The following is a 26,743-nucleotide window of genomic DNA, read 5'->3' as shown; positions in this document are numbered from 1 at the left end:
GAAGCAAAGTTTCTGTGGAATAACAGCTATTTTCTATTTATTTAAGGCATAACAGGTTAGGAAAACACACTGTGTACCCAGGAACAAAACAAAAATAAAAATTTGTTACATAGTGTAATTCAAGTCCAGAGATAACCGCGTTAACTTTCTATCTTGTTACTGATGTTCAGTGTACATAATTTGTTTGCTGCTGAAAGAAAAAACAAAAATCTAAATGGTGTCACAGATGAACAGTTAAGTAACATTTGTCTTAGTCAAAGCTTCGTACCATTAATTAAAAAAAAAAAAAGTGTTGTGGACTGGGAAGGTAACAAAGGATAGTAACAGAAGTTACTTGACGCAACTACTGTTTTAGTCTTTCATAAGAGATAACTGCTACGACAGACTCAACAGTAACCACATGAAGTGAAAAAAGCTTATTCAGAGTGATATGTGAATAGGGGTGTCATGCTTGTGATCCTAAATTTGAGTGCTTGTATGAATGAGGCACTCTGAGAACATTCCTACCCCAGACAGTCCAGATTGGTTCAGGTATACTTGTGAAAGTGTCATTTGGAATTAAAACACAAATCAGAAACCACACAGTTTACATATTAAAAAAAATAAATAAAAACACACCAACTAAGCAGCATGTGAGCAAAACTATTAACATAATCAAAGACCATTTATCTTAAGAGTACAATTAAAAATCTTGATGAAAAGAGTACAAATTCAGAAAGGATGATAAATAGCAAAACTACTACTATTTTTTTTCTGCCGTTCCCACAAATTGCTTCCCAGGTTTACCATAGAGAGCTACACTAATTTGTAGCCGGTGCAGCGAATATTTACTCTTCACACAAAAAAGAGAGGGGGCTGTATCTTTTCCAATAACTACATTTTATACACACTTCAAAATGATATCGAAAAGAATTAAATGACATAACTCCTCACACCAAACAGTACCCAATCAAACCTGTGGTAGTTAGCCGGCGTTTTCAGAGCCATGAGTACTTTGGTGCTGAAGAAATGTCTCCAAGCATGTGAATGTTTTTGTGCACTCAGTGCATTCATAAAGAGCCTCTGACGAATTTCCTTTGTCATTTTGAGTATGATCCATATAGTCGTCCTCCAAGTCTTCTGAATTGCCCTTGTGGAGAATAGGGTCATCGTTTGCATCAGTAGCAAGAGGCGTTTTTCCTACATCGCCTCCCGTTGTGCGATTCTTCAGACAATTGTCAAGGGAGGAGGAATTCTTGAACCGAGTTAGATGTTGGGGACTCTTACTGGGTTCCTTTTTGTGGTAGCGTAAATGCCTTTGGTAGACACACAACAGACCAAATCTCTTTCCACATTCCTGACACTTGTAGTTTACCCTACCCACTTTTCCCGGTTGCTGCACCTTTTGTTGTGGTTCCAACGCTGCGTGGTCATTGTCTAAAGAACTCTTATTTTCCCCATCAATTAAAGAATTGGGCACAGAACCATTTTTTGGACATGAGGGTAAGGCCAAGTGTTTTAAGGCAGGTTTCTTATCCAACTCAGCTTTGTGGTACATAGCCATATGCCTTCTCACATCACAACGTTGGGGAAAATGTCTGCCACAAAATGTGCACGTGTGCATTGTACCTTTGTGGTATCTCATGTGACGCGATAGACTACTAGAATGATTAAAGACACGATGGCAATGCTTGCAAGGATGCAGTTTGCCATTTGGATTCGCTCTCCTTACACGCCTGCTTTTCAGCCCAAATTTTTGCTTCAGGCTTATTTGCGATTCTTGATTTAATTTATCTATTTCCTCTTGTGTTTGATGTGTGAGATGATGCTCTTTCAGGTCTGCCAACTTTGGGAAGCAATCCCCACATAAACCACACCTGTATGGTGTAAAAGTTGAGTTTTTCGCAACTGCAGGGCTTGTATCACCAAAGTCTTTATCATCAACATCCTTCACATTAACAGATGTGCCGTTACTGTGACAATTTTCACGTGTCACGTCTTCCACATTTTTGGATTTCAATTCCATTTCCAGACTAAAGGTAACATCACGTTCTTTCCCTTTGCAATGGTAAAGTGAGTGTGTCTGAAAATCTGACACCCAGAAGAAAATTTGCTTGCATTTCTTACAAGGGTAGGTTTTCTCAACCTTTTTATCCTGATTATTTTCTGATTTACCCAAAGTGGTGGTCTTGGGAGAAACATGGCTCTCCTTTTGATGAGCATTCAATGCATCTCTTTTAAGGAATCGCTTACCACAATTATCACAGAAATAAACCTGTTCACTTGCATGACCTCGGACATGATCCTTGAGTGCGAGTGTACTACTAAAGACTTTACAACACAAAGTACACCTGTAGCCGCTCTCTGTGTTTCGATATTGCTGGTGACAATGTAAATTCAGCAGATTGTTGAATAATTTACAGCATGTGTCACAACGGAAATGGCCCTGATGAGGTTTCTCCGATTCTGCTGGTTTTTGTTTGACGACCTCACTGTACACAGAAGACTGAGACTGTAGATTTGAAGACACTGGCTTGACATGGGATTGGAAATGTGATGGGAGGACTTCAGAAGAAACTGGTGTCACAGAGGAATGTGGCTGCACAAGTCCATTTACAACAGTCAATGTACCATTTTCTTGTAGCACATATTCTCTGGGGAATTCAAATCCATTGGAGGAGCCATCTAAAGGAAACGACTCCAAAGGACCATGAATAGTCATGTGGATCAACATATTAGAGTATTTAGTGAACCCATCGCCACACTCAGTACAGATGAAGGTGCTTGACTCATCAGAAGTAAGTCTTGAAACATCACTATTCACTAATTTTTGACTTTCCATGATGAAACGAAGGCGTCCAAGTGCTTTTTTTATTCACTTCTCAGTCTGCAAGTAAGGGTGTAACTCCATTCAGGACACCCCCAAAGTTTACTTCCATGGAATCACTGAATGGCAACACTCTCAACTCACTGTCTCTAAAAAGATGCAATCCTCGGGATCTTCATGTCACATCTGTGTTGAAGGATTCCTCTGATACATCAGCACCTGGGAGGGGGAAATAAAATATTGATCAAATAATATAGAATTTAAATATGAAATATTTTCAAAACATTTTATACCTATTTATTTAATGTAACAATACTCAAAGTAAAATTATTTTAAGGAACATTTCATCATCTTTGCATTGAGATTCAGATAGGCCACACAATATATGGAGAAGTAGACATCATAAAAGTTATATTAGACTAACTAGCACATATTCATACTTTTAATTTATCATTTTACTGGGCCATGGAAGCAATGTATAGAAAAGTTTAACATAAGGCTGGTGGGAGTAGCCAGCTAGGTGAAACCGGTACTCAGCTGATCCACTGGTATAAGATATTGGCAGTTGTAAGTAGAAATTTTGTTGGGTACACCTGTGTTATAGTAGGCTTCTTCATTACGGCTTTTGTCTCTTTCCAGTAGAAAAATGTCCAACGCAGCATGCAATAACTTTTACGCTTTAAATGCAAGCATGAATCTTAACGCAGTGCCAGGGCCCCAGTAATGCACAATTTAGCTGTTCCTGCCCTAGCTGCAGCGAATGAGTTCAATTAGTCAAGTCAATCTGATCAAGAGCCACACTGACCAGTGGTTAGCACTTGTCTCAGAGCAAGAAGGTCCAGGTAGGGTTAGGTTTCTTCGTGGAACTTAATTTTCCTTTCATCATCAAAAATATGCACATTAGATTCATGCTCCTTTTAATACCCTTGACATGTATCGTGTCTGTAGACCTGGACATGGGCTTGTAAGGGTGTCATGGTACACAGAAGTCACGGTTCAGTTCAAACCTGTGTTTAGTAAGGTCGGGTATCGAGAACCAGTTCTTTTGGAGAATCGTTAAGAAATTAATCGATCCACCGACATCAATAGCCTTTTTGTTTAATGATTCCCTTATCGGTCCTTCAGACAAGCCGTTGTTTTTGAGGGTGTTTATCGGGAAAACTTATTTCTCTACGTTAATTGCAGACCATGCAACGGGTCTGTAATCAACCACTTCTGCAGCGGCTGTGCTTGAAGCAATGAAGCAGTGCTCTGACCCGCTGCTTTGTTGGTACTCTGCAGCTCCACTTTTCAGAAGCAGCAAGTCCGCTTCTTAACCCCTCTCAAAGCCATTAAAATATGTCGATCATGAGTCACTTTTGTGTGGATTAAAATCACTAACTGGAACTCTTGTCTTGCTGCGGTCAAGAAATGAGAATCGTCCTACGTTACGTTTGTACTGCTCCAAATGCTGTGCTGCTCTCTGCCGAGTCAAGTTAGAAAGATAGAGTCTGGTCGGAATTAATAACTTCAAAGCAAATCGCCGTTTTAAATTAAATGACACCTCTTTCCAAACGTAATACAGACAACAAACATTTTTTCCCTCCCAAAATGAGACGTTGTCCGTGATTTATAAATTACATCCTGACGTGCAGCGCAGTCGGCTGAGCTCAACTCAGAGGCTACGGAGTTAAATTTGTGCCATTAATATCTGATAGCATATGCTTTTGACAAAAACTACAGATTTTGTTTATTTCTACTGATGTCTATTGATATTGATGGGGAAGGAACCTGAGCTTGTGCGGGAGGTTGAGAGATACCGACTAGAGATAGTCGGGCTCACCTCCACGCACAGCTTGGGCTCTGGTACCCAACTCCTGGAGAGGGGATGGACGCTTCATTTTTCTGGCGTTGCCCACAGGGAGAGGCGGAGAGCTGGGGTCGCATTGCTTATTGCTCCCCAGCTCAGTCGCCATGTGTGTGCAGAGTACCCGATCTTCCTGAAGTCCCTGGGAGGGGTACTAGATAGCACTCCGACTGGGGACTCCATTGTTCTCCTGGGGGATTTCAACGCCCACGTGGGCGGCGACAGTGAGACCTGGAGGGGGGTGATCGGGAAGCACGGCCTCCACGATCTGAACCCGAGTGGTGTTCAGTTGTTGGACTTCTGTGCTAGTCACAGTTTGTCCATCACGAAAACCATGTTCGAGCACAAGGGTGTCCATAAGTGCACGTGGCACCAGGACACCCTGAGCCGGAGGTCGATGATCAACTCTGTAGTCGTATCATCTGACCTTCGGCCACGTGTCTCGGACACTCGAGTGAAGAGGGGCAGAGCTGTCGACCGATCACCACCTGGTGGTGAGTTGGATCCTCTGGGAGGGGAGGAAGCCAGTCAGACCTGGCAAGCCCAAACGTATCGTGAGGGTCTGCTGGGAACAACTGGCGGAACCCTCTGTCAGCGAGGTCTTCAACTACCACCTCCGGGAGAGCTTCTCCCAGATCCCGGGGGAGGTTGGAGACATGGAGTCTGAATGGACCATGTTCTCGCCCTTCATTGTCGATGCAGCCACTCGTAGCTGTGGTCGCAAGGTCTCTGGTGCCTGTCGCGGCGGCAATTCCCAAACCCAGTGGTGGACACCGAAGTAAGGGATGCCGTCAAGCTGAAGGAGGAGTCCTACTTATCTTTGTTGGTAGGTGGGACCCCAGAGGCAGCTGACAGGTACCGGCAGGCCAAGCGTGCCGCAGCCCGTGCGGTCGCAGAGGCAAAAACTTGGGTCTGGGAGGAGTTCTATCAGTCGCCTCGAAGAGATTCTGGCAAACCGTTCGACGCCTCAGGAGGAGGAAGCAGCTCTCCACCAGCACTGTTTACGGTGCGGGTGGGGAGCTGTTGACCCTGACTGGGGATGTTGTTGGGCGGTGGAAGGAGTACTTCGAGGATCTCCTCAATCCCATTGTCACGTCTTCCGAAGAGGAAGCAGAGACTGGGGACTCAGAGGCGGACTCATCCATTACCCAGGCCGAGGTGGTTAGAAAGCTCCTTGGTGGCAAGGCTCCTGGGGTGGATGAAATCCGTCCTGAGTACCTTAAGTCTCTGGATGTTGTGGGACTGTCTTGGCTGACATGCCTCTGCAACACTGCGTGGCGATCGAGGACAGTGCCTCTGGATTGGCAGGGTGGTGGTCCCTCTGTTTAAGAAGCGGGACCGGAGGGTGTGTTCCAACTATAGGGGGATCACACTCCTCAGCCTCCCCGGTAAGGTCTATTCCAGAGTACTGGAGAGGAGAATTCGACCGATGGTCGGACCTTGGATTCAGGAGGAGCAGTGTGGTTTTCATCCTGGTCACGGCACACTGGACCAGCTCTACACGCTCCATCGGGTGCTCGAGGGTTCATGGAGTTCGCCCAACCAGTCCACATGTGTTTTGTGGATCTGGAGAAGGCGTTCGACCATGTCCCTCGGGGCACCCTGTGGGGAGTGCTCTGGGAGTACGGGGTCTGGGGTCCTTTGCTAAGGGCTATCCGGTCCCTGTACAACTGCAGCAGGAGCTTGGTTTGCATTGCCGGTAGTAAGTCAAACCTGTTTCCAGTGCACATTGGCCTCCGCCAGGGCTGCCCTTTGTCACCAGTTCTGTTCATTATTTTTATGGACAGAATTTCTAGGCGCAGCCAGGGTGTAGAGGGGGTATGGTTTGGGAACCACAGAATCTCGTCTCTGTTGTTTGCGGACGATGTGGTTCTGTTGGCTTCGTCAAATCAGGATCTTCAGTGTGTACTGGGGCGGTTTGCAGCCGAGTGTGAAGCGTCCGGGATGAAGATCACACCTCCAAATCTGAGGCCATGGTTCTCGACCGGAAAAAGGTGCTTTGCCCTCTTCAGGTCGGTGGAGTGTCCTTGCCTCAAGTGGAGGAGTTTAAGTATCTCGGGGTCTTGTTCACGTGTGAGGGACGGATGGAGCATGAGATCGATAGACGGATCGGTGCAGCATCTGCAGTGATGCGGTCGCTGTATCGGACCGTCGTGGTGAAGGGAGAGCTGAGTAGGGGGGCAAAGCTCTCGATTTACCGATCGATCTACGTTCCGATCCTCACCTATGGTCATGAGATTTGGCTCATGACCGAAAGAACGAGTACAAGCGGCCGAGATGAGTTTCCTCCGCAGGGTGGCTGGGCGCTCCCTTAGAGATAGGGTGAGGAGTTCGGTCACTCGGGAGGAGCTCGGAGTCGAGCCGCTGCTCCTCCACGTCGAAAGGAGTCAGTTGAGGTGGCTCGGGCATCTTTTCCGGATGCCCCCTGGACGCCTCGCTGGAGAGGTGTTCCGGGCACGTCCCATTGGGAGGAGGCCCCGGGGAAGACCCAGGACACGCTGGAGGGACTACATCTCTCGGCTGGCTTGGGAACGCCTTGGGGGTCCCCCGGAGGAGCTGGGGGAGGTGTGTGTGGATCAGGAGGTCTGGGTGGCTTTGCTTGAGCTGCTGCCCCCGCGACCCGACTCCGGATAAAGCGGAAGAAAATGGATGGATGGATCTATTGATGTCCAGAGATCAAGGATCCAGTGACCAATTTCATATTTACTTTAAGCAGGAGTCGAAATACATTTTTTAACCTACTTGCACTGGTGCTAGTAACAAAAAAATTACTTGCACCAAAAAGTTACTTGCACAACCAAAAGTCAGTCTTATATCAACCTTAAAACTCCTCCTCTGATGTGTCAGACTTTACCTCTCTGGGGAGAGTAGCAGCGGCAGACAGTTTGTTTTTTTTCACGTGTGCGCGCGAACGAATCATCCGTGAAGATTTTATTTATTAACTACACATGTATAATAAAACAAATGGTGACTGGTTTATAACACAATTATGACAATTATGAATTTGAGGAGAGAGAGTGTGAGGAACTATGGAGCCCTGGAAGTGTCATCGCAAAATGTTTTGCATGTGGAGAGAATGTGCGCACGTTTTATTATATTGTGCGCTAATTTTGTTATATCGTGCACACGTTTTATTATATTGTGCACACATTTTAAGCATCGTTTGAGTAAAACAAGGGCACGATCTACTTAAACGTGGCCACAATTTGTAAAACATGCACTCAATTATTCAATATTGTCTTGACACACAAATGTTGATGATTAGTCAACAAACCAGGAGACGGTGTCATACATTTCCCCATTAGAAATGGATCTGGTCAGTGTATCATGGTTTGGGTGCAGAAGGACATACAGAGAACTCCAGCTGCCCAGCATGGCATCATCTGGAGTTTGAGCACATTAAAAAGGATGCTGAGGGCGAAGCATCTCCCCATCATGAGGATGACAATTTAGCTCATATTATGGAGTTCATTTTGAATGAAAGGAAAATATGTGCACGTTTTATTAATTCGAGGGCTCAATTAAAGGAAAACGTGCGCACATTTTATTAATTTGACAGCACGTTTTATTAATTTGTGGGCTCAATTAAAGGAAAATGTGTGCACAAATTATCATGGCCAGAAAAAAATATCACTTTAAGTGACCTCTCCTGGGTTCCGTAAGGAACCGCAGCAGCAGCCAGGTTTTTTTTTTTTTTTTCACGTGCGCGTGCAAACTAATCGTCCGTGAAGATGACTGGTTTATAACACAATGATGACAGAGTTTGAGGGGAGAGAGTGTGAGGAACCACAGCAGCAGCCACTTTTCTTTTCTTTTCTTTGTTTACATGTGCGCACGCGAACGGGGCAGGAGGTCCTCAAACTGGAGCTCCTGCAGCTCTAGTTATTTGCTGCAGCTCCTGCAGCAAATAATGAAACTCCCTGAATTGCGAATGTCTCATGAAGATGTGAACCCAGGGACAGCACCGCTGGCGACGTTTGTCAGCTTTCCACAACAAATAGAGCACAGCTACTCGCTCCGTGTGTGAGAGTCATAAAACGCAGGGAAGACGAAGACAACACACTGGAAATTTTTTTTTCTTTATTTATTCCTTTATTGGTTAATTCTACTGGTGCTTCTAGTTGATAAAACTTGGATAAAGTTACTTGCACCAGTGCTAATGCAGTATAAAATTACATGCACCGCTCGAATAATACGTGCACAAACTAGCACATGCACGTACTAATTCGACCCTTGCTTTAAGACTCAAAATGTTGTTCACACAGAAAACCTGTAAAGCCTATTTTTAGTAGGCCTACACAAAAAAATTCACAGAAGGAAATAAATAAGGAATCAGATCGATAAGAGGAATAGAAAGATAAAATCTTATCAATACCCATCCCTAGTGTTTAGTCACAGCTCAGTATGAGTTTGGTTTGTACATAAAGTAGCTTTAATCTGTGAGCAGCAGAGAGCTGCCATCAGACAGCTCCTTGGCTGTGTCAGCAATCTGTGTCACGATAAAGGGCACCATCCTCATGCATGTGGTTTACAATGACAACAAGCGGAAAGTTCCAGGCCCGGCTCGGTATACTTCGGCCGTCTTTGGCCAAAGCATACTTGCTACCTACCTTTGCCATGAAGCTCAAAATTGAGCTCAGGTGCATCCTGTTTCCTTTGATCATCCTTGAGATGTTTCTCCAGGTTAATTGGAGTTGACTAGACATGATTTGGAAATACACACCTGACTACGTATAAGGTCCCATAGTTGACAGTGCACGTCAGAGCACAAACCAAGCATGAAGTCAAAGGAATTGTCTGTAGACCTCAGACAGAATTGTTTCAAGGCACAAATCTGGGGAAGGGTACAGAAACATTTCTGTTGCTTTGAGCATCCCAATGAGCACAGTGGCCTCCATCAACTGTAAAAGAAAGTAGTTCGGATCCACCAGGACTCTTCCTAGAGCTGGCCACCCATCTAAACTGAGCGATCGGGAGAGAAGGGCTTTAGTCAGGGCAGAGACCAGGAACCAGATAGGCACCCTATCAGAGCTCCTCTGTGGAGAGAGGAGAACCTTCCACAAGGACAACCATCTCTGCAGGAATCCACTAATCAGGCCTGTATGGTAGAGTGGCCAGATGGAAGCAACTCCTTAGTAAAAAGGATATGACAGCCTGCCTTGTGTTGGACAAAAGGCACCTGAAGGACTTTCAGACCATGAAAAACAAAACTCTCTGGTCTGATGAAACCAGGCACCATCCATACGGTGAAGCATGGTGGTGGCAACATCATGCTGTGGGGATGTTTTTTCAGTAGCAAGAACTGGGAGACTAGTCAGGATTAAGGGAAAGATGAATGCAGTAATGTACAGAAACATCCTGGATGAAAACCTGTTCCAGAGCGCTCTTGACCTCAGACTGGGGCAACGGTTTATCTTTCAGCAGGACAATGACCCTAAGCACACAACCAAGATATCGAAGGAGTGGTTTCAGGGCAACTCTGTGAATGTCCTTGAGTAGCCCAGCCAGAGCCTAGACCTGAATCTGATTAGCCATCTCTGGAGAGATCTGAAAATGGTTGTGCACCAACGCTGATGGAGCTTGTGAGGTGCTGGAGAGAGAGTACACGTGATTACTTAGTTTTGTTTTTTTTTACCAAATTTGCAAATACACACACACACAAAAACTTGTCAGGTTTTCATTACGAGTTGTTGCGAGTAGAAGTTTGATGGGAAAAAAAATTAATTCGCTCAATTTTGGAATAAGGCAGTAAGATAAAATGTGGAAAAAGCGAAGTGCTGTGAATACATTCCGGATGCACTGTAGGCAAATCTTTTAATGCCTTCGAACATCTTGCCAAATGGATACCAAATGCTGATGGCTCAAGTCCCAGTCACCCTGTGACCGATCAACAAAATGTACGAGGAACTGATTCTATACTTTCATGTTCATTTTTGTCTGACAAAAGTCCTTTTCCCATTTGCCTTGTGATGTCTGCCAAGTTTGTCATAAAGTTTCGTGCGTGTTCAAAACTTCAAGTGGTGAACAGGTGGAAAACCTCGCCACTACGGTTTATTCTGGCATTCTGACTGGTCAAAAAGTCCAGAACAATCAGAGGAAGAACTGAAGAAATAGATCCCTTTCTCAGCAAGGAGATGCTCGAGTAAAGGAACATGACATCATGCTTTCAGACAGACAAACCTTGCTCAAATGCAGTATATTTGTCTGAAAACCAGGAAGATACTTCTGCTCAGTGCAGTACTCTGTTAAAATGTGACTTCATCTGTCCATTAGTACTCCAAATCCATGGGACACTGATGAATTTGCCAACAGACAAAATATTTAAACACATAACTAACGCTTTTTCTCTGTCTGTCAGAGTGTGATTCGGCCTTAAGTCCAGAACAGTAATATGTCTGCACCTACCCTCAAGGCATGCGGGGTAGTGGTGGTTCCTCCTGTAATTACTCTCCAGACATCCCTTGTCTCCTCCATACAATCACATCATAGTTGTACATGTACGGTTTGACTTCTCTATGCATTTTGAGGGGTTGGGAATACTTGAGGGCTGCAGCTATCAAATATTTTTGGAATCGAGTATTCCATTGATTATTCGAGTAATCGGATAAAAAGTACTCTTGTGTTTTTAAACAATATCAGTCCTGGCAGGGATCTCCCTAAGCAATGGCACAATGCCGCTGTACCATCACGCAGATTTTTAAGTTTAGGATGTTCTCTCTCTTTCTGTTTTCCCGGGTAATTATTTTTTTCAGATTAACAGTTTTGGAGCTCTGCCGAACTATAAGGCAGTCTGTGAAATCAGTCTGCGGACAGGATATTCTTTTTTTTTTTTCTTTCCTCTCTTATTGCATATTTCGTTTGATTTATTCAGTGTATATTTATACATGCCGTACAGAGTGTAGCTCAAACTGAAGTCAAAATCCTTGTTTTCTGTGGATGCTTGGCAAATAACACAGCCTTTGAAAAACAGCTGTGTAGTTCAGCGTTTCCACAAAGCTGCACAGATAAATTAACTGTACAGCCTGTTGATAAAAACTTTTATCAAACCTGAATATAGGCATTTGGGGTGGGGGGGGGTAGTTAAACATGATTCATTTCAAGTGTGCGTCCTTTCGCTTCATCCGCAGAGGTGGAGAGTAGCCAGTGGAGCAAATTGTGTTTTGTTTTTTTTTAAGACAATATACCATTTCAGACAATCAGTGCAGACCCTTTCTCTTAAAAGGCTTTATTTTATTCAGCGTGTGGCTTTGTAAACCTGTAGCATCACCTGCTATATCGATTAGCACTTACATTAGTTATGGGCATGCTCTATGGTCTTCTTCTCTGTTTTTTGTGGGAGCGTTACAGCGCCACATATAGACCTGGTGTATGTACTAGAGCTTTAAACGAAGCCTCAAGGCAAAGAATTTGCCTTGAACATTTTTTGTAATAGAATTATTCAAATTACTCGATTAATCGTTTCAGCCCTAGATTACTTGGTGCAGTTAAGCCAGCCGGGGCACTCTTCCAACTACTTACATTTTAATTTTTCATGTGAGATGGTGCCTAGCAGGAGGAAAGATGGAAAGGATGGACACTGGATGGTGAAAGACATTCCCTGTCCTACCCCAGTTGTGGCCTATAATAAAAACATGGGTGGAGTCGACCTGTCTGACCAGCTCATCCAGTATTATTCCATCCATAGAAAAACTGCTCACTGGTACAGGACTGTATCGCTGCACTTCCTTGACACTGCAGCCACAAATGCATTCATCTTGCACTGTTACATCAGCAGTGTCAAGCAAGCGCAGCCCATGAAACATAAAGACTTTATAGTGGAGCTGGTGTGTCAGGTTTGCAGCACGACAAGACAGGTGTGCCCCAGAACAGGAGCCAGAATCACATTCCTGTGCCAACTGCGACAGGCACAAATCCTGGCCAAAAAGCCACCACAGGCAGACTGAGGTGCCAACACTGCCTCCAGATGGACAAGAGGAGTGACACACCCTGGAAGTGTCAGGCCTGTGATGTGCCCATGTCCAGTGTTGTACAGGAATTGTTTTTTGTTTGTTTTTGTTTTTTGTTTTTTTGAGTGGCACAAATGTGTTGCATCTTATTTTGACATCTGATTGTTTTGTAAATAGTTTAGCATTAGCATTTCCTGCACTATATTTGTACACGTGTTTTTGAAATTTACCATTTATATTTACATTCTAAATCTTATTGTGACATCTGAGTGTTTTGTAAATATCAATCAATCAACATTTATTTATAAAGCACTTTACAGCACCGACTGGTGTCCAAAGTGCTTAACATTAAAAACACAAATTGACAAAAAATAACACATATAGAATAAAATTTTAAAACAGCACATAAAAAACAGAACATGTCATCTCCCCACTAAGTGTTAAAAGCCAGTTTAAATAAATAAGTCTTTAACTTAGATTTAAAAAGTGCTAGGTCAGGAATAGTACGTAACTCAAGAGGTAGCTCATTCCACAGTCTGGGGCCAGCTACCGCGAAAGCATGATCACCCCAGCGTTTATATCATGACCTCAGAACATCTAAGTAAAGCTGGCCAGACGCCCTTAATGTCCTACTGTAGGTGTGCAAAGTTAAAATTTAAGACAAGTAGGGAGGTGCAAGGCCATAAATAGCTTTAAAAACAAACATTAAAATTTTAAAATCAATTCTAAAACGAAATGGAAGCCAGTGGAGTGAGTACAGGACGGGCGTAATATGCTCAGGTCTAAAAGTGTTTGTCAAAAGACGAGCAGCAGCATTCTGCACCAACTGGAGACGTGCAAGAGACGACTGATTAATGCCCGAATAAAGTGCATTACAATAATGAAGTCTAGAGCTCATGAAAGCATGAATGGCCATCTCAAGATCACGTCTACTGAGAAAGTGCTTTATTTTAGCCAAAAGGCGAAGTTGGAAAAAACTAGCTTTGACAACAGAATTTATCTGTTGATCGAACCGCAAACAGCTGTCAAATATCACTCCCAAATTCTTGACAGCTGGTTTTACATAGTTAGACAAAGCACCAAAATTTGGTGTTACCACATTTGGTATGCCAGAGCGCTCAAACACCATGATCTCAGTTTTACCATCATTCAGGTAAAGGAAGTTTTGGGACAGCCACTGCTTTACATCACGAATACAATTAAATAATGATGACAAAGCATCACTCCCATTAGTCCTCACAGGCAGATAGATTTGCAGATCATCTGCATAACAATGAAAGGACAGGTTGTGCTGGGTTATAACTGACCCCAATGGCAGAATGTACAAAGAAAATAGAATCGGCCCAAGGACAGATCCCTGCGGCACTCCACAGCACAGAGGAGCAGTTGATGAGGAAAGGTCCCCAATCATGACAGAAAAGCTCCTTTCAGCCAAATATGATCTAAACCACTTAAGTGCAGTACCATGAATGCCAATAAAATGTTCCAACCGGGAAACAAGTACTGTGTGATCCACAGTATCAAAGGCTGCTGTGAGGTCCAACAGAACCAGCACAGCAGGATTCCCTGCATCCACCGACAGAGTAATATCATTATGAACTTTTAAAAGTGCTGACTCAGTGCTGTGACACGATCTAAACCCAGACTGGAATTTTTCAAGGATGAGATTGTCTTCTAAAAATGATTGTAACTGTAAAAAGACAACCTTTTCTAAAACCTTAGATAGAAATGGCAGATGAGACACAGGTCTAAAATTGGATCAAATTAATGAGTCCAGGTGAGGTTTTTTAAGAAGAGGTCGAACCACAACATGTTTAAAAGCAGCTGGAACAGACCCTGATCTAAGACAAGCATTGATAAAAGTTAGGAGACCCGCCCCAACAGTATTAAAAACCTTCAGCACCTTAGCTGGAACAACATCTAAAGGACAACTTGTAGATTTTATGTGTTTGACAACATCAGCAAGAGATGCAAAAGAAATGGGCTCAAACTGCTCGAGCACAGCAGAATGTGCACGGGGAGCAGACAACTCAACATGACAGTTCTGATCAGCGTTCTGTCTGACTGATGAAACCTTGTCAATAAAAAAAAATGAAGAAACTCCTCACAGGTTGCGGTTGTAGCGTCCATCAAAACAGAGGTGTGTGGATTTACAACTGAGTTTATAGTCTGAAATAACACACTGGGACGATGACAATTGCTAGAAATAATATGAGACAGATATTGTGCTCTTGCCTCCTTCACAGCCTTCTGACAGTCAGTTAGACTGTCCCTCAGAAAACCCAGACACACCTGTAGTTTTGCCTTTTTCCATTTTCTCTCTGCCCGTCTGCAGTGTTGCCTGATGGCACGGGTTGTAGCATTTAACCAGGGGTCAGATTTTGATTTCCTGGATTTGCAGCACATCGGTGCAACAGAGTCCAAAATTACTGTGCATGCGGAGTGGAAAGAAGAAAGGATGTTATCTGGGAGTAATGGAGAAACCAGTCCATTCATGGCATAAAACAGAGTCCATGAAGGCAGCAGCAAAATCCCCCGCTGTCGAGGAGGTGACCAAACGGCGGCAAGAGACAGGAACAAGTGGTTTACCAGCAGATGGAGGAGCAGTAAATTCAAAGATAACAGGAAAGTGATAAGGACATATCAGACGCTGCTATTTCATAAGTGAAACTGAGAGCCCATAAGAAATGACCAGGTCCAAAGTGTGTCCAAGATTATGTGTTGGTCCATCAACAACTTGTGTTAGACCAAGAGTTCAGGAGGCTTTTTAAATCAGCCAGCTGATTAGAAGGACAACAGATATGAATATTAAAATCACCACAGACCAAAAGTTTGTCATATTTTGGGATAAAATCTGGCAGAAGCTCAGAAAACTCCTGAAAATCCTTATTAAATTTTGGTGGACGGTAAACAACAGCACAGAGCACAGGACAGTCAAACTCCATCACAAACAACTAAATAGTTGTACAAAAAACACCTGAAGCATTTCTTGCTTTTAAATGTAAATAATTGTATATAACTTTGCTACATTTATACATATGTTTTAGAAATTTACAATTTATATTTACACTTTAAGCCATAAAAATGGCTTGCTAAACATGTTTGTAGTTTTCACAGTCAGAAAACTAACTTTTAACTCTGATTTTGTTTTTGTGTGAATTATGGTTCACTGTGTTAATACAGTATGTCAGAATGAAAGAAAACTGTAAAGTCACACAGGTGAGGTCGTGCTGAAAAAAAATGACACCAAACAAGGGGATATGATGGTCTGGTGGTTAAAATGTTGGGCTTGAGACCAGAGGATCCTCAGTTTAAATCCCAGCCTGCCCGGAAATCACTAAGGGCCCATGGGCAAGGTCCTTAATCCCTTAAGCCTGGGTCCCACCAAATAATGAAGGATGAATAATGAGCCACGCAGCATGTTTTCTTTGCTACGAGAGGGTTTCTTCAACTATCATTGGACAACAGTGGCTCCGAGAGGCATTATCTTCAGTTAACGAGGCTCCTCTGAGCGTGGCGCTTATTTCAAGATGTTCAAAATTTAGCAACAGTGTGGGGCAGTTTGTGTATGAGGTTTTAGAGGCATGTGCGTGGTGCTTACGAGCCTGCTAAAAGCCCATTATCCATGCGCCTGGCAGCTACGCAGGACCCGAGAGGCTATTTTTGCAGCGGCTGCCCTCTTGCGCACACAATTCCACCTGCTCTGTGCGCTGGACCAGTATATATAATAAATATTTTGTAGCGGATTAATCATTTTCTGCCAAAACTTGGATGCTGAAAACACCTGTAATTGCTTGTGGAATCACAGAGGACTGTTTCATCTGGATGCTTTTTTCCTCTCTTTCTTGCTTATGTGGAATGCATTTTGAACAGCTTAAGGTAACTATTTTTAATGTTTTTATAGCTTGATAAAACAGTTCCTAGCTGTTAAGGTATGTACAGTGGTCCCTCGCTATAACGTGGTTCACCTTTCGCGGCCTCGCAGTTTCACAAATTTTTTTAGTGCAATTTTGCATGTTTTTTTAAATTTAAACAGCGCATTGTGTTCTGCGTCCTTATCAGGCGGGCCGGGCGTGGCACCGGTCGGCATCACCGCGATTGCTCTCACTGCCTCCAATGCGCTTTCTGCGGGCTCGATAAATGCAGCAGCGGGCCACTCACACCGCCCCACTGTCTGCTGTGCAGAGCTGCGCCAAATCTGGCAACAGGTCCATAGACTACGCTCGCTGTTTTGATCCGGATGTTCACCGCAGACGCAGAGCTCCGTGGCCACCGAAAGAGGACTTGGATTCTTTGCAGGTCCCGCATCCGTACCTCCGGAGGCAGTGAGCGAAGGAAGAGTTCTGCATGTGTCTGTTTATAATCTTCTCGCCCAGAAGGAAAAAAAAGAGTGTTTACACAAGAGAGAAAAGTGAGAAAATGTTAATGCCTGTTTGAGAAAAGTGTATAAAGTGTGTAGTGAGGGGTTTTACAGCCTTAAACATCTATAATAATTGCAAAAAATAGCGCTGACTACTTCGCGGATTTCGCTTATCGCGGGTTATTTTTAGAACGTAACTCCCGCGATATACAAGGGACCACTGTATATAGTTTATTTAATATCTTGTTAATGGATCACATGAGCTCCGCTGTGTGTGCGCTCTGTGCACTGAGGCAGTGACTCATCACGCTCCAAACAAGCACATAGGCAGAACACCAGCTCACAAAAGAATAATTTTTCAGTCAATAATGGAGGAACACAAAGTTAAAATTTGGATGACTGCATGAAAATGGATGTGTGTTTAAAGCCGCGGAAGAAATAACTCCAGTGAAGCCACTAAAAGCAGCGCAGAGCTGTGCATCCACACAGAAGGAGAGCGCGCAAAAGACCAATTTTGAAGACATAACACAAAGTAAAAAGTTGTATCACGGTGACTTGTAAGCTGTGGAAGAAATACATATATATTTGCAAGTGATCCACAGGAGTATAAAATTAAAGCAGCCACCTCATTCTGTATGCAGATCGGCACCGCGTGCAAAAGAGCGATTTTGCAGAAATAAACGGACGAACACAAAGTTAAAAGTGGAATCATAGTGTGAAAATGACTGTTTAAAGCCAGGGAAAAAATAAAGCTAGCAAGCCACGGATGGAAAGGAAGCCAGTGAGAAGGAGCACAGAGGCAGCTGTTCATGAATGGAGAACAGAAGCACGCGCAAAGGAGCGATTTTGCAGAAATAAACAGACGAACACAAAGTTAAAAGTGGGATCATGGTGTGTGTGTTTAAAGCCGCAGAATAAAGCCAGCAAACCGTGGAGCCAGCGAGGAACACAGACGCAGCTGTCCAGGTCCCCTTAGTTCGGTTCTAGCTGGTCTGGTGCATTACAGGTGGACAACAGCCTGGCGCACAGCGCACAACCGCGGGTCTGTACTGGAACATCTATTTTTGGACTGCATTTAAAATATGTGACACCTTTAAATGTGGCTGTGAATCTATGACTTGAAAACCCACACTTTAAAGGGACTAGGTGTGGGAGGGCTGGAGGTTTGGACCAAACCCATGGCTAAACATGCGCCAGCCAACATTGCGTTATCATGGTGCTATCACAGCACTACGTGGCTTATTGTGGCTGATGCGACTCATTCGAGGATCTAATGACAGGTCAATCGTGGCTCACTAGAGGCTGCTACGTGGCAAATGCGGGGTACAGAGAGGCACATAGAGACACCTTCATAGCAGATGCGTGATAGATGAAAACGTGGGTCATTCTTCGAATAATTGCTGACACATCCATGTGTGGCTCATTATTCATCCTTCATTATTCGGTGGGACCCAGGCTTTAGTTGCTCCCAGTGTGTAGTGAGTACCTTGTATGGCAGTGAATGTGTGGCATTATTTGTAAAGCACTTTGAGCGTCTGATGCAGATGGAAAAATCTGCTATATAAATGAAATTCATTTACCATTTACAAGGCAAAGTAAACAGTTTTTTTTTTTTAAAGTAAATTACGAAGGTAAAACCAAAAGTAGTCAAAATTGCCCAATTATACCGTTCATAAATTTAAATTAAATCAATTATATCAGTTCATAAATTGGATTTCTTTCAAAGTGGAGAAAAGAGAAACAGCAGGTCTTGGGTAAAAAAAAAAAAAAAAAAAAAGCAGCAGGAATACAGAGGAAAGGCAGTGCGCTCATGCTCTCTCTAGCCAAGAAATGAGCTCTTTAGAATTCTTAAATGCGCAAATGTAAAAGAATGAAATAAATCTGATTAATGGCATACATGTTTATGTGCATGTAAATAGGGCCATTGTTGGGCAACTGGCTGAAGTTTCATCTCTTTAACAGCAGATGGCACACCTGCCCCAAGTACATGTACCTTTTTGAGGATGTAGCGAATTCCAAAATGCCACAAGAAACCACCAAAAAATAAATACTCGCTCATCTTCAACAGTTTATCTGGACTGGGTCGCAGGGGAACCCAAACTTCACTTTCCCGGACCACATTAACCACCTCTGACTGGCTGATACAGAGGCGTTTCTTGGCCAGTGTGGAGATATAATCTCTCCACTTAGCCCTTGGTCTTCCCTGGGGTCTCCTCCTAGCTGGACATGTCTGGAGATACCCAGGTGGCATCCTTACCAAATGCCCAAAACACCTCAGCTGGCTGCTCGCAACACGAAGGATCAGCAGCTCTACTCTGGGCTTCCCAGGGATGACCTAGCTTCCCACCTTATCTCTAATGCTTCGTTCACACCGGGCGCGACGTGAGCAACTGCAGCAACAGGTTGCCATGTAATCCCTATGGAATGACACATTTTGGCACCAAGTCACGCAGCGCGACGGATGCGAATGAAGCGACGCGAGGGAAGCGATTTTGAGCAATTGGCGTGTTTGTGGAGCGATATTGCATCGCGTTGCCCTCCTCCCCAAGTTGAAAAATCTGAACTTTTTCATCTCGTTGCGCCGCGATGACCACTCAGGGACTGAATATGTAGTGACGTGGAGATGTCTGGAGTTTGACTGAAGATGTGAACATGTCCGGTATCTGGTAGCAGCCTGTGAGCTGGACTTATGTCTCTTTTGTCCTTTATTTCACAATTATGACAGAGTTTTTGGAGCAAGCAGCAGCCCTGCAGCGGCATTGGAGTTTATTTTTCTTTTTTTACGTTATCGCGTGAGCGAATCGTCCATGGAGATTATTTTACTTATTAACTACACAGATGTATAATAAAACAAATGGTGACTGGTTTCTAAACACAATTATTAATTAGTTTTTTGGGAAAGAGCGAGCTGCAGCCCCACAGCAAGCAGAGGAGTTTCTTTACTTTTTTTAATTGTTTACATGTGTGCGCGTGAACGGGACAGGAGGTCCTCAAACTGGGTCCCGCAGAGGTGGAAGGACCGCTGAAAGCGGCCGTCATCCAGAAGCAGCTCCTGCAGCAAATATCGATAGTCCCTGAATTGGGAACGTCTCATGACGTTTGTCAGCTTTCCACAACAACTCGCTTCGTGTGATCAAGGTCCGCCATGTTACCTTGACTGACAACCGGAGCTGGCGAGCGGAATGGAAGCTCCTCCTATTTGATGACGCACCGGGGTGAATTTTCGCAGCAAAAGCAGAGCGACACACCGGGCGAAGGAGGCGCGTCCGTCGCCACGCGACCCCTGCGAATTTGTAGTGTCTGATCGCGCCCAGTGTGAACGCTGTATTAGGGAGACAGCAAACACCCTCATGATGAAACCTATTTCAGCCACTTGTACCCACGATCTAGTTCTTTCGGTCATGACCCAACCCTCTAACATAGATGACAGTAGGAATGAAGATTGACCAATAGATCGAGAGCTTTGCCTTTTGGCTCAGCTCCCTTTTCGTCACAACAGTACGATACAGTGCACGCAACACCATCCCTGCAGCGCCAATTCTCCTGCCAATCTCACACCCCATTGTCCGCTCACTCATGAACAAGAACCCGAGGTACTTGAACTCCTTCACATGGAGCAAGACCTCATTTCTACCCAGAGGAGGTAATCCATCAGTTTTCTGATGAGAACCATGGCATCAGATTTAGAGGTGCTGATTCTTATCAATGCCTCATAGTCCGCTAGAAGCACCTTGGTGCCGACCAAAAGTCCTTCTCCAAGGTTACTCCCACCTGCTCTTCTCACACCCGCTGCTTTGTCTCCCCCACAACAGAGACTGCCGCCCTTCAGGCCTGTCGGTACCTAACAACTGCCTCCAGAGTCCTCCGAGATAACATATCCCGGAAGGACTCCTTCAGTTGTACGGATTCCCTGACCACCAGTGTACACCACCGTGTTCAAGGGATGCCGCCCGTTGAGGCACTTAAGACCTTCAGGCCACAACTCCCCACTGCTGCTTTAGCAATGGAAGCTTTGAAAATTGCCCATTCTGGTTCAATGCCCCCAACCCCCACAAAGATGTCAGAAAAGCGCCACCAGAGGTGTGAGCTGAAGATCTGTTTCCAGTTCACCTGCTCTATCCCTTTGGGCTTACCAGGTCTGTCCAAAGTCCTCCACCACCCTCTGATCCAACTCACCACCAGATGGTGATCTGTTGACAGCTCTGCCCTCTCTTCACCCTACTGTCCATAACACGCGGCCTCAGATCAAACGGTATGATCCCAAAATCGATCATCAACATTCGGCCTAGGGTGCTCTGGTATATTTGCGATCAACTATCCAAAGCAATGGAGAGTGTGGTAGAGAAGTGAAGAAAAGAGTGCAGGCAGTTGGATATGGAGAAAGTTGGCAAGAGTTATTTGTGACAGAAGACTATCTGTAAGAGTGAAGGGGAAAATCTGTAAGACAGTAGTGAGACTAGCTTTATTTAACACCTAAGTACATCCTTGTCATTTGATTGATGGTTTGTATGTCATGTGATATGGATCATTTCTCCGATTTGTCACTGTGTTCTTTTGACAGTGCAAATTTGGTTCCATTTGTTTTGTACCATTGCATAGGGTCACTATCGTGCGCGCTCACACTAGTGCCAATGGTGCTTAGCTTAAAAACAAAAATGGCGGGGTTTGTTTTATTAACAGTGCTCGTTCTTGTAACACACAAAAAAACAAATAGAGTATGCTGTAAGCCATCTGGAGGCATTTGCAGTATTCACTGGGACATCGCTACCTGAAGCACAATTGCTGTTGGATTAAGAGCTGTCGTGATTTTTCGCTGACTGAGGGAAGCAGATGGCAGTCTGTACATGAAGAAGTCAATGCACTGCATCAGGTGCAGACTACATTGTCAGGATTGTTATTAGGTGTTAAATAAAACAAATAATGAATATTTTTTTCATTCATGCAATGGAAATAACATTTCATGAGATATTCTGACCATTTCACTCAAACATACATCGTTTGTATAATGTTGTACGGTTTAAAGACGGCGGCGCTAACAAAGATACAGAAAGCAGAGCTGAAGATGCTGTAATTCTCTTTGGGAGTGATGAGGATGAACAGGATTAGGAATGAACATACCAGAGGGACAGTACACAGGGTTTTCCCTAAGCAATGGAATAATGGTGCTGTGCCATCATGTTAGGATGTTAGTACCATTATGCGGTTTTTCAAATTTAGAGTGTTTCCTCTCTATTTTCCCTGGCAATTTTATATTTTCACATCATTAGGAGTTTTGTAGCTTTCCTAGTCTGTAAGTGCCGTCAGTTAGCGAAATTGTTAGTCAGTGGGAGGGCTTATAGTGCACATAAATGCAGAAGGGTGGTGGTGGGGGGTGAGGGTTGGAGTGTTGCTCCACTGCTTTGATAAGTCTGCTGTACTGTGAAAACTGATTACATCCGATAAGTATCATCCAGATAAAGGCATTTTTTGAATAGTTAACGTCCCTCCCCCAAACCCTTAAACACTTTTGTAGTCATTTTTGCGTGTAATAATAACAATATTATAATACTTTGAAAAAAAATAACCATCCATCCATTTTTTTCTGCTTCATCCAAGGTCGGGTCGCGGGGGCAGCAGCTCAAGCAAAGCCGCCCAGACCTCCCAATCCACACACACCTCCCCCAGCTCCTCCGGGGGAACCCTGAGGCGTTCCCAAGCCAGCTGCGAGACGTAGTCCCTCCAGCGTGTCCTGGGTCTTCCCCGGGGCCTCCTCCCAATGGGACATGCGCGGAACGCCTCTTCAGCAAGGCGTCCAGGGGGCATCCATAAAAGATGCCAGAGCCACCTCACCTGGCTCCTTTCGATGTGGAGGAGCAGCGGCTCGACTCCGAACTCCATCCGAGTGACCGAGCTCCTCACCCTACCTCTAAGGGAGCGCCCAGCCACCCTGCAGAGGAAACTCATCTCGGACGCTTGTACTCGCGATTTTGTTCTTTCAGTCATGAGCCAAATCTCATGACCATAGGTGAGGGTCGGAACATAGATTGATCGGCAAATCGAGAGCTTTGCCCCCCTGCTCAGCTCTCTCTTCACCACGACGGTCCGATACAGCGACCACATCATTGCAGATGCTGCACCGATCCGTCTGTCAATATCACGCTCCATCCATCCCTCTCTCGTGAACAACACCCCGAGATACTTAAACTCCTCCACTTGAGGCAAGGACACTCCACCAACATGAAGAGGGCAAAGTACCTTTTTCCGGTCGAGAACCATGGCCTCGGATTTGGAGGTGCTGATCTTCATCCCGGACACTTCACACCGCTCCAGTGCATGCTGACGGTCCTGATTTAATGAAGCCAACAGAACCACATCGTCCGCAAACAGCAGAGACTAGATTCTGTGGTTCCCAAACCGGACCCCCTCTACACCCTGACTGCACCTAGAAATTCTGTCCATAAAGGTAATGAACAGAACCGGTGACAAAGGGCAGCCCTGGCGGAAGCCAACGTGCACTGGAAACAGGCTTCACTTAATACCGGCAATACGAACCAAGCTCCTGCTGCGGTCGTACAGGGACCGAATAGCCCTTAACAAAGGACCCCGGACCCCATACTTCTGGAGCACCCCCCCACAGGGCACCTCGAGGGACACAGTTGAACGCTTTCTTCAGATCCACAAAACACATGTGGACTGGTAGGGCGAACTCCCACGGACCCTTGAGCACCCGATGGAGGGTGTAGAGCTGGTCCAGTGTGCCGCAACCGGGGCAAAAACCACACTGCTTCTCGTGAATCCGAGGTTCGACTACAGTTCGAATTCTCCACTCCAGTACTCTGGAATAGACCTTACCGGGGAGGCTGAGAAGTGTGATCCCCCTGTAGTTGGAACACACCCTCCGGTACCCCTTCTTAAACAGAGGGACCACCACCCCAGTCTGCCAATCCAGAGGCATTGTCCCTGACCACCACGTGATGTTGCAGAGACGTGTCAACCAAGACAGTCCCACAACACCCTGAGACTTAAGGTACTCCAGACGGATTTCATCCATCCCGGGAGCATTGCCACCGAAGAGCTTTCTGACCACCTCGGTGACTTCGGCCTGGGTGATGGACGAGTACCACAATGCCCTCAGTTTCTGGGGAGAGCCCTGGCATAGATAGGATGGTTTGGAGACAAAGTCAGAGAGGCAAGACAGATAGTTTGGACATGTGCAGAGGAGGGGCCTGGGGTACAGAGGAAGAAGGATGCCGAGACTGGAGCCACCAGGCAGAAGAGACGAGGGAGGCCAAAAAGGATTATGGATGTGCTGAGGGAGGACACGCAGGTGGCTGGTGTGACCGAGGATGCAGAAGACAGGTGAGATAGAAACGACTGATCTACTTTTGCAACCCCTAATGGGAGCAGCTGAAAGAAGAGAATGAAGATGCCTGAAGTGAGAAACAGTGTTGGACAGCAGCTCAATATTCTCCATGGATGCTGAGAGCAACTTGAGGAGAAGTAAAAATCAGCAAAATTCTATTGTGTTGCAAGGTATGCATTTATTATTTAATTTGTCCAGTCTGGTTTACACTTATTGGAGCCATTTTTATGTTTCCTTTATGCACAGAGTGCAACTGGAAATACAGGTGACTGCAAATATCAGCAAAATAAGGCAATATAATTGAGCACCCATAGGGTGTCTTAGACGTGACTATAGGTGGTAGGAAGAAATGGAAAATTTAAAATGGAAGAGACCACAACTTTGTTTCACCCTTTGCGCTTGTTGCTATGGTTCAGGTTTCTTACCCCCCACCAAGAAAGGAAAAGAACAGGTCTGAAGAATGAGCAGAGCCTGTGCAGGGCTCGACATTGCCATTTGCCGGCTGGCCCAATGGCGATTCGGCAGATTTTCAGGCCACTACAATTTATGAAATGATGGCCCGCTAGAGCCACTACAAATATTTGCAAAATTAAATTTTTTTTACCATATTTTCCGGTGGCCACGTCGAACTTCTTCACATCTCCGTGTCAAACTTCAGCGAGTCCGCCATGTTTGTTTTTGTCTTGCACCACGCTCCTGCAGTCTCGCACACGCTCCGCTGAGGAAACGAGATTTCAGGTCAAAGAAATGTATGTTTTCCATGTATGTAGCGTGCATTGAACAGTGTTATTCAAGAGAACATAGTTCAGAGTAATTTACCCCCTTTTTTCCTCCCCCTCCCTTATCTCCACAATTCCTTATTAATACAGCATATGTCAAAATCCATTCATAGTCCACCCCCAAACAGTTGGTGACCAATAACCACCAATATACTGCAAAGAAGACGTGTAGCATTCATTCAGCAATCTTTGTGAGCATCTTTAAATTCTCGGTGCGAGAAGCTGCAGGAAACGAAGACGCAAACAGAACGCTTTGAATGAATGAAACTCTAATATGTTTAAATTACAACCACCCAAGCCCAGACAAGAACCAAGAAAAATCACACTCCTGTGATGTTTTTGGCTCCTGCGCCTTTCAGTCCAGCCACTTAAATGGTAAGTAAAACGTAAAATAACTTAAACTAGAAAGCGCATGCAAGGTCACTTCCAACTTAAAAAGTGCACGAAAATTTGAAACAAAAATAAAAGGTTAAATAGTAATAATTTAACACTTTTAATGTCATTCTGCACAAGTGTTACTGGCATGCTCAACAATGAATATCATGTAAAGAGGTAACACAAAATATTAGTACCAAGTAAGTTCAAAAGTAAACATGTTCAAACAAAAACTGAAATGCAAAAAAGTTGGAAACTAATGGCAGTTTTGTGCTGTCTTAGTGTTACTTTCAGCCTTAGAATGCATAAAAGTGCGTCAAAATTCTAAAATTCAGCAACTGTAGTTCGCGTCACGCACATAGGCCTAGACCAGTAGAATTTCAGTGGGACCAGTAACTTCTCAAAGCTCCTGACACTATGGGCCAGTGGCAAAAAGTGGTCGATGTCGAGCCCTGCTGTGAGATTTCTGTTGCAGCCGTTAGTGGAAGACTGACTCAGAAGGACTTCCGCTCCCAATGTGACAGGCACATTCAAGGGCTAAACCATATCGTTAAGTAACATACAAAAATGTTAGCCTACTTTCTACTCCATACCTACTTTAAAACATGAAGGCCCTGGTGACTCGTCTTGAAAATGGGGATAAAATACAGATAAAAAGGCTAACGTGACAACAGTCAAACAGTGGCAACGTAACACACAAATATAAAAATGTGACGAAAAGACGCTAGCAACTAGCTAATGCTACACGGAATTAAAACAATTCGAGAACCACCAGTTAAAATGAAACCCGATGACTCACCGTGAAATGCAGCGCCTCTCACAACATTCGCAGCCGTTTTAACAGACACAAAGCATCGCTGTTTTACGCTCGATTATTCCTCAATAGCGCAGGCCAGCATTTTTACAGAGGGTGTGATGGCGACAAATGTTGTCGAATGAACTCTTCTTCTTCTTCCTCCTCCTCCTCCTCCTCCTCCTCTTCCGGAAATCGCCCTTCACTGATAGCTCGGGCCTCCATCTTGGGTAAGGAAATGAATGCAAACGTAAACAAAGTGATGTACTGATTTTGTCAGTCACAGAGACTCTGGCAGGAGAGAATTATTATATTATTATGAATGAATGCAGATATAATGTAATACGCCATGTATTATGATATCTGGCAGCCAGTTCAGAAGAGAGCGATAAGCTCTATGATTCATAATCCTGACAACACTTGTGAATGTTATTTTCGTTAACCTAGCCGTAGCACATTCGTTCATTCATATATATATGTATATATATATAATTTA

General features: G+C 44.5%; 1 protein-coding gene across 3 annotated transcripts; it reads right to left on the bottom strand.

Annotated features, from left to right (window-relative positions):
* On the bottom strand, positions 1 to 26,394 carry si:dkeyp-84f3.5 (uncharacterized protein LOC334144 homolog). 3 transcript variants are annotated; one of them, XM_034175108.1, is made up of 3 exons: positions 26,254 to 26,394; positions 24,905 to 25,018; positions 1 to 3,025 (listed from the first exon to the last, which is right to left on the bottom strand). In XM_034175108.1, the coding sequence occupies exon 3, from the start codon at positions 2,819 to 2,821 to the stop codon at positions 965 to 967; it is 1,857 nt and encodes a 618-aa protein (XP_034030999.1). In that variant the 5' UTR covers positions 2,822 to 3,025; positions 24,905 to 25,018; positions 26,254 to 26,394; the 3' UTR covers positions 1 to 964. The 3 variants fall into 3 exon arrangements, with proteins under 3 accessions (XP_034030999.1, XP_034031000.1, XP_034031001.1); XM_034175109.1 differs by lacking the exon at positions 24,905 to 25,018; XM_034175110.1 differs by lacking the exon at positions 26,254 to 26,394 and having other exon boundaries at positions 24,905 to 25,072.
* Positions 26,395 to 26,743: the final 349 nt, after the last annotated feature.

Source organism: Thalassophryne amazonica, chromosome 7 (assembly GCF_902500255.1).
Source record: "Thalassophryne amazonica chromosome 7, fThaAma1.1, whole genome shotgun sequence".
Classification (NCBI taxonomy): domain Eukaryota; kingdom Metazoa; phylum Chordata; class Actinopteri; order Batrachoidiformes; family Batrachoididae; genus Thalassophryne; species Thalassophryne amazonica.
Note: the sequence above shows the minus strand (reverse complement) of the source record. Positions and strands in the feature narration are given on the sequence as shown.

Bases quoted from the DNA above. Each gene is read 5' to 3' on its own strand.
- si:dkeyp-84f3.5 (XM_034175108.1), bottom strand. From the start codon at position 2,821: ATGGAAAGTCAAAAATTAGTGAATAGTGATGTTTCAAGACTTACTTCT.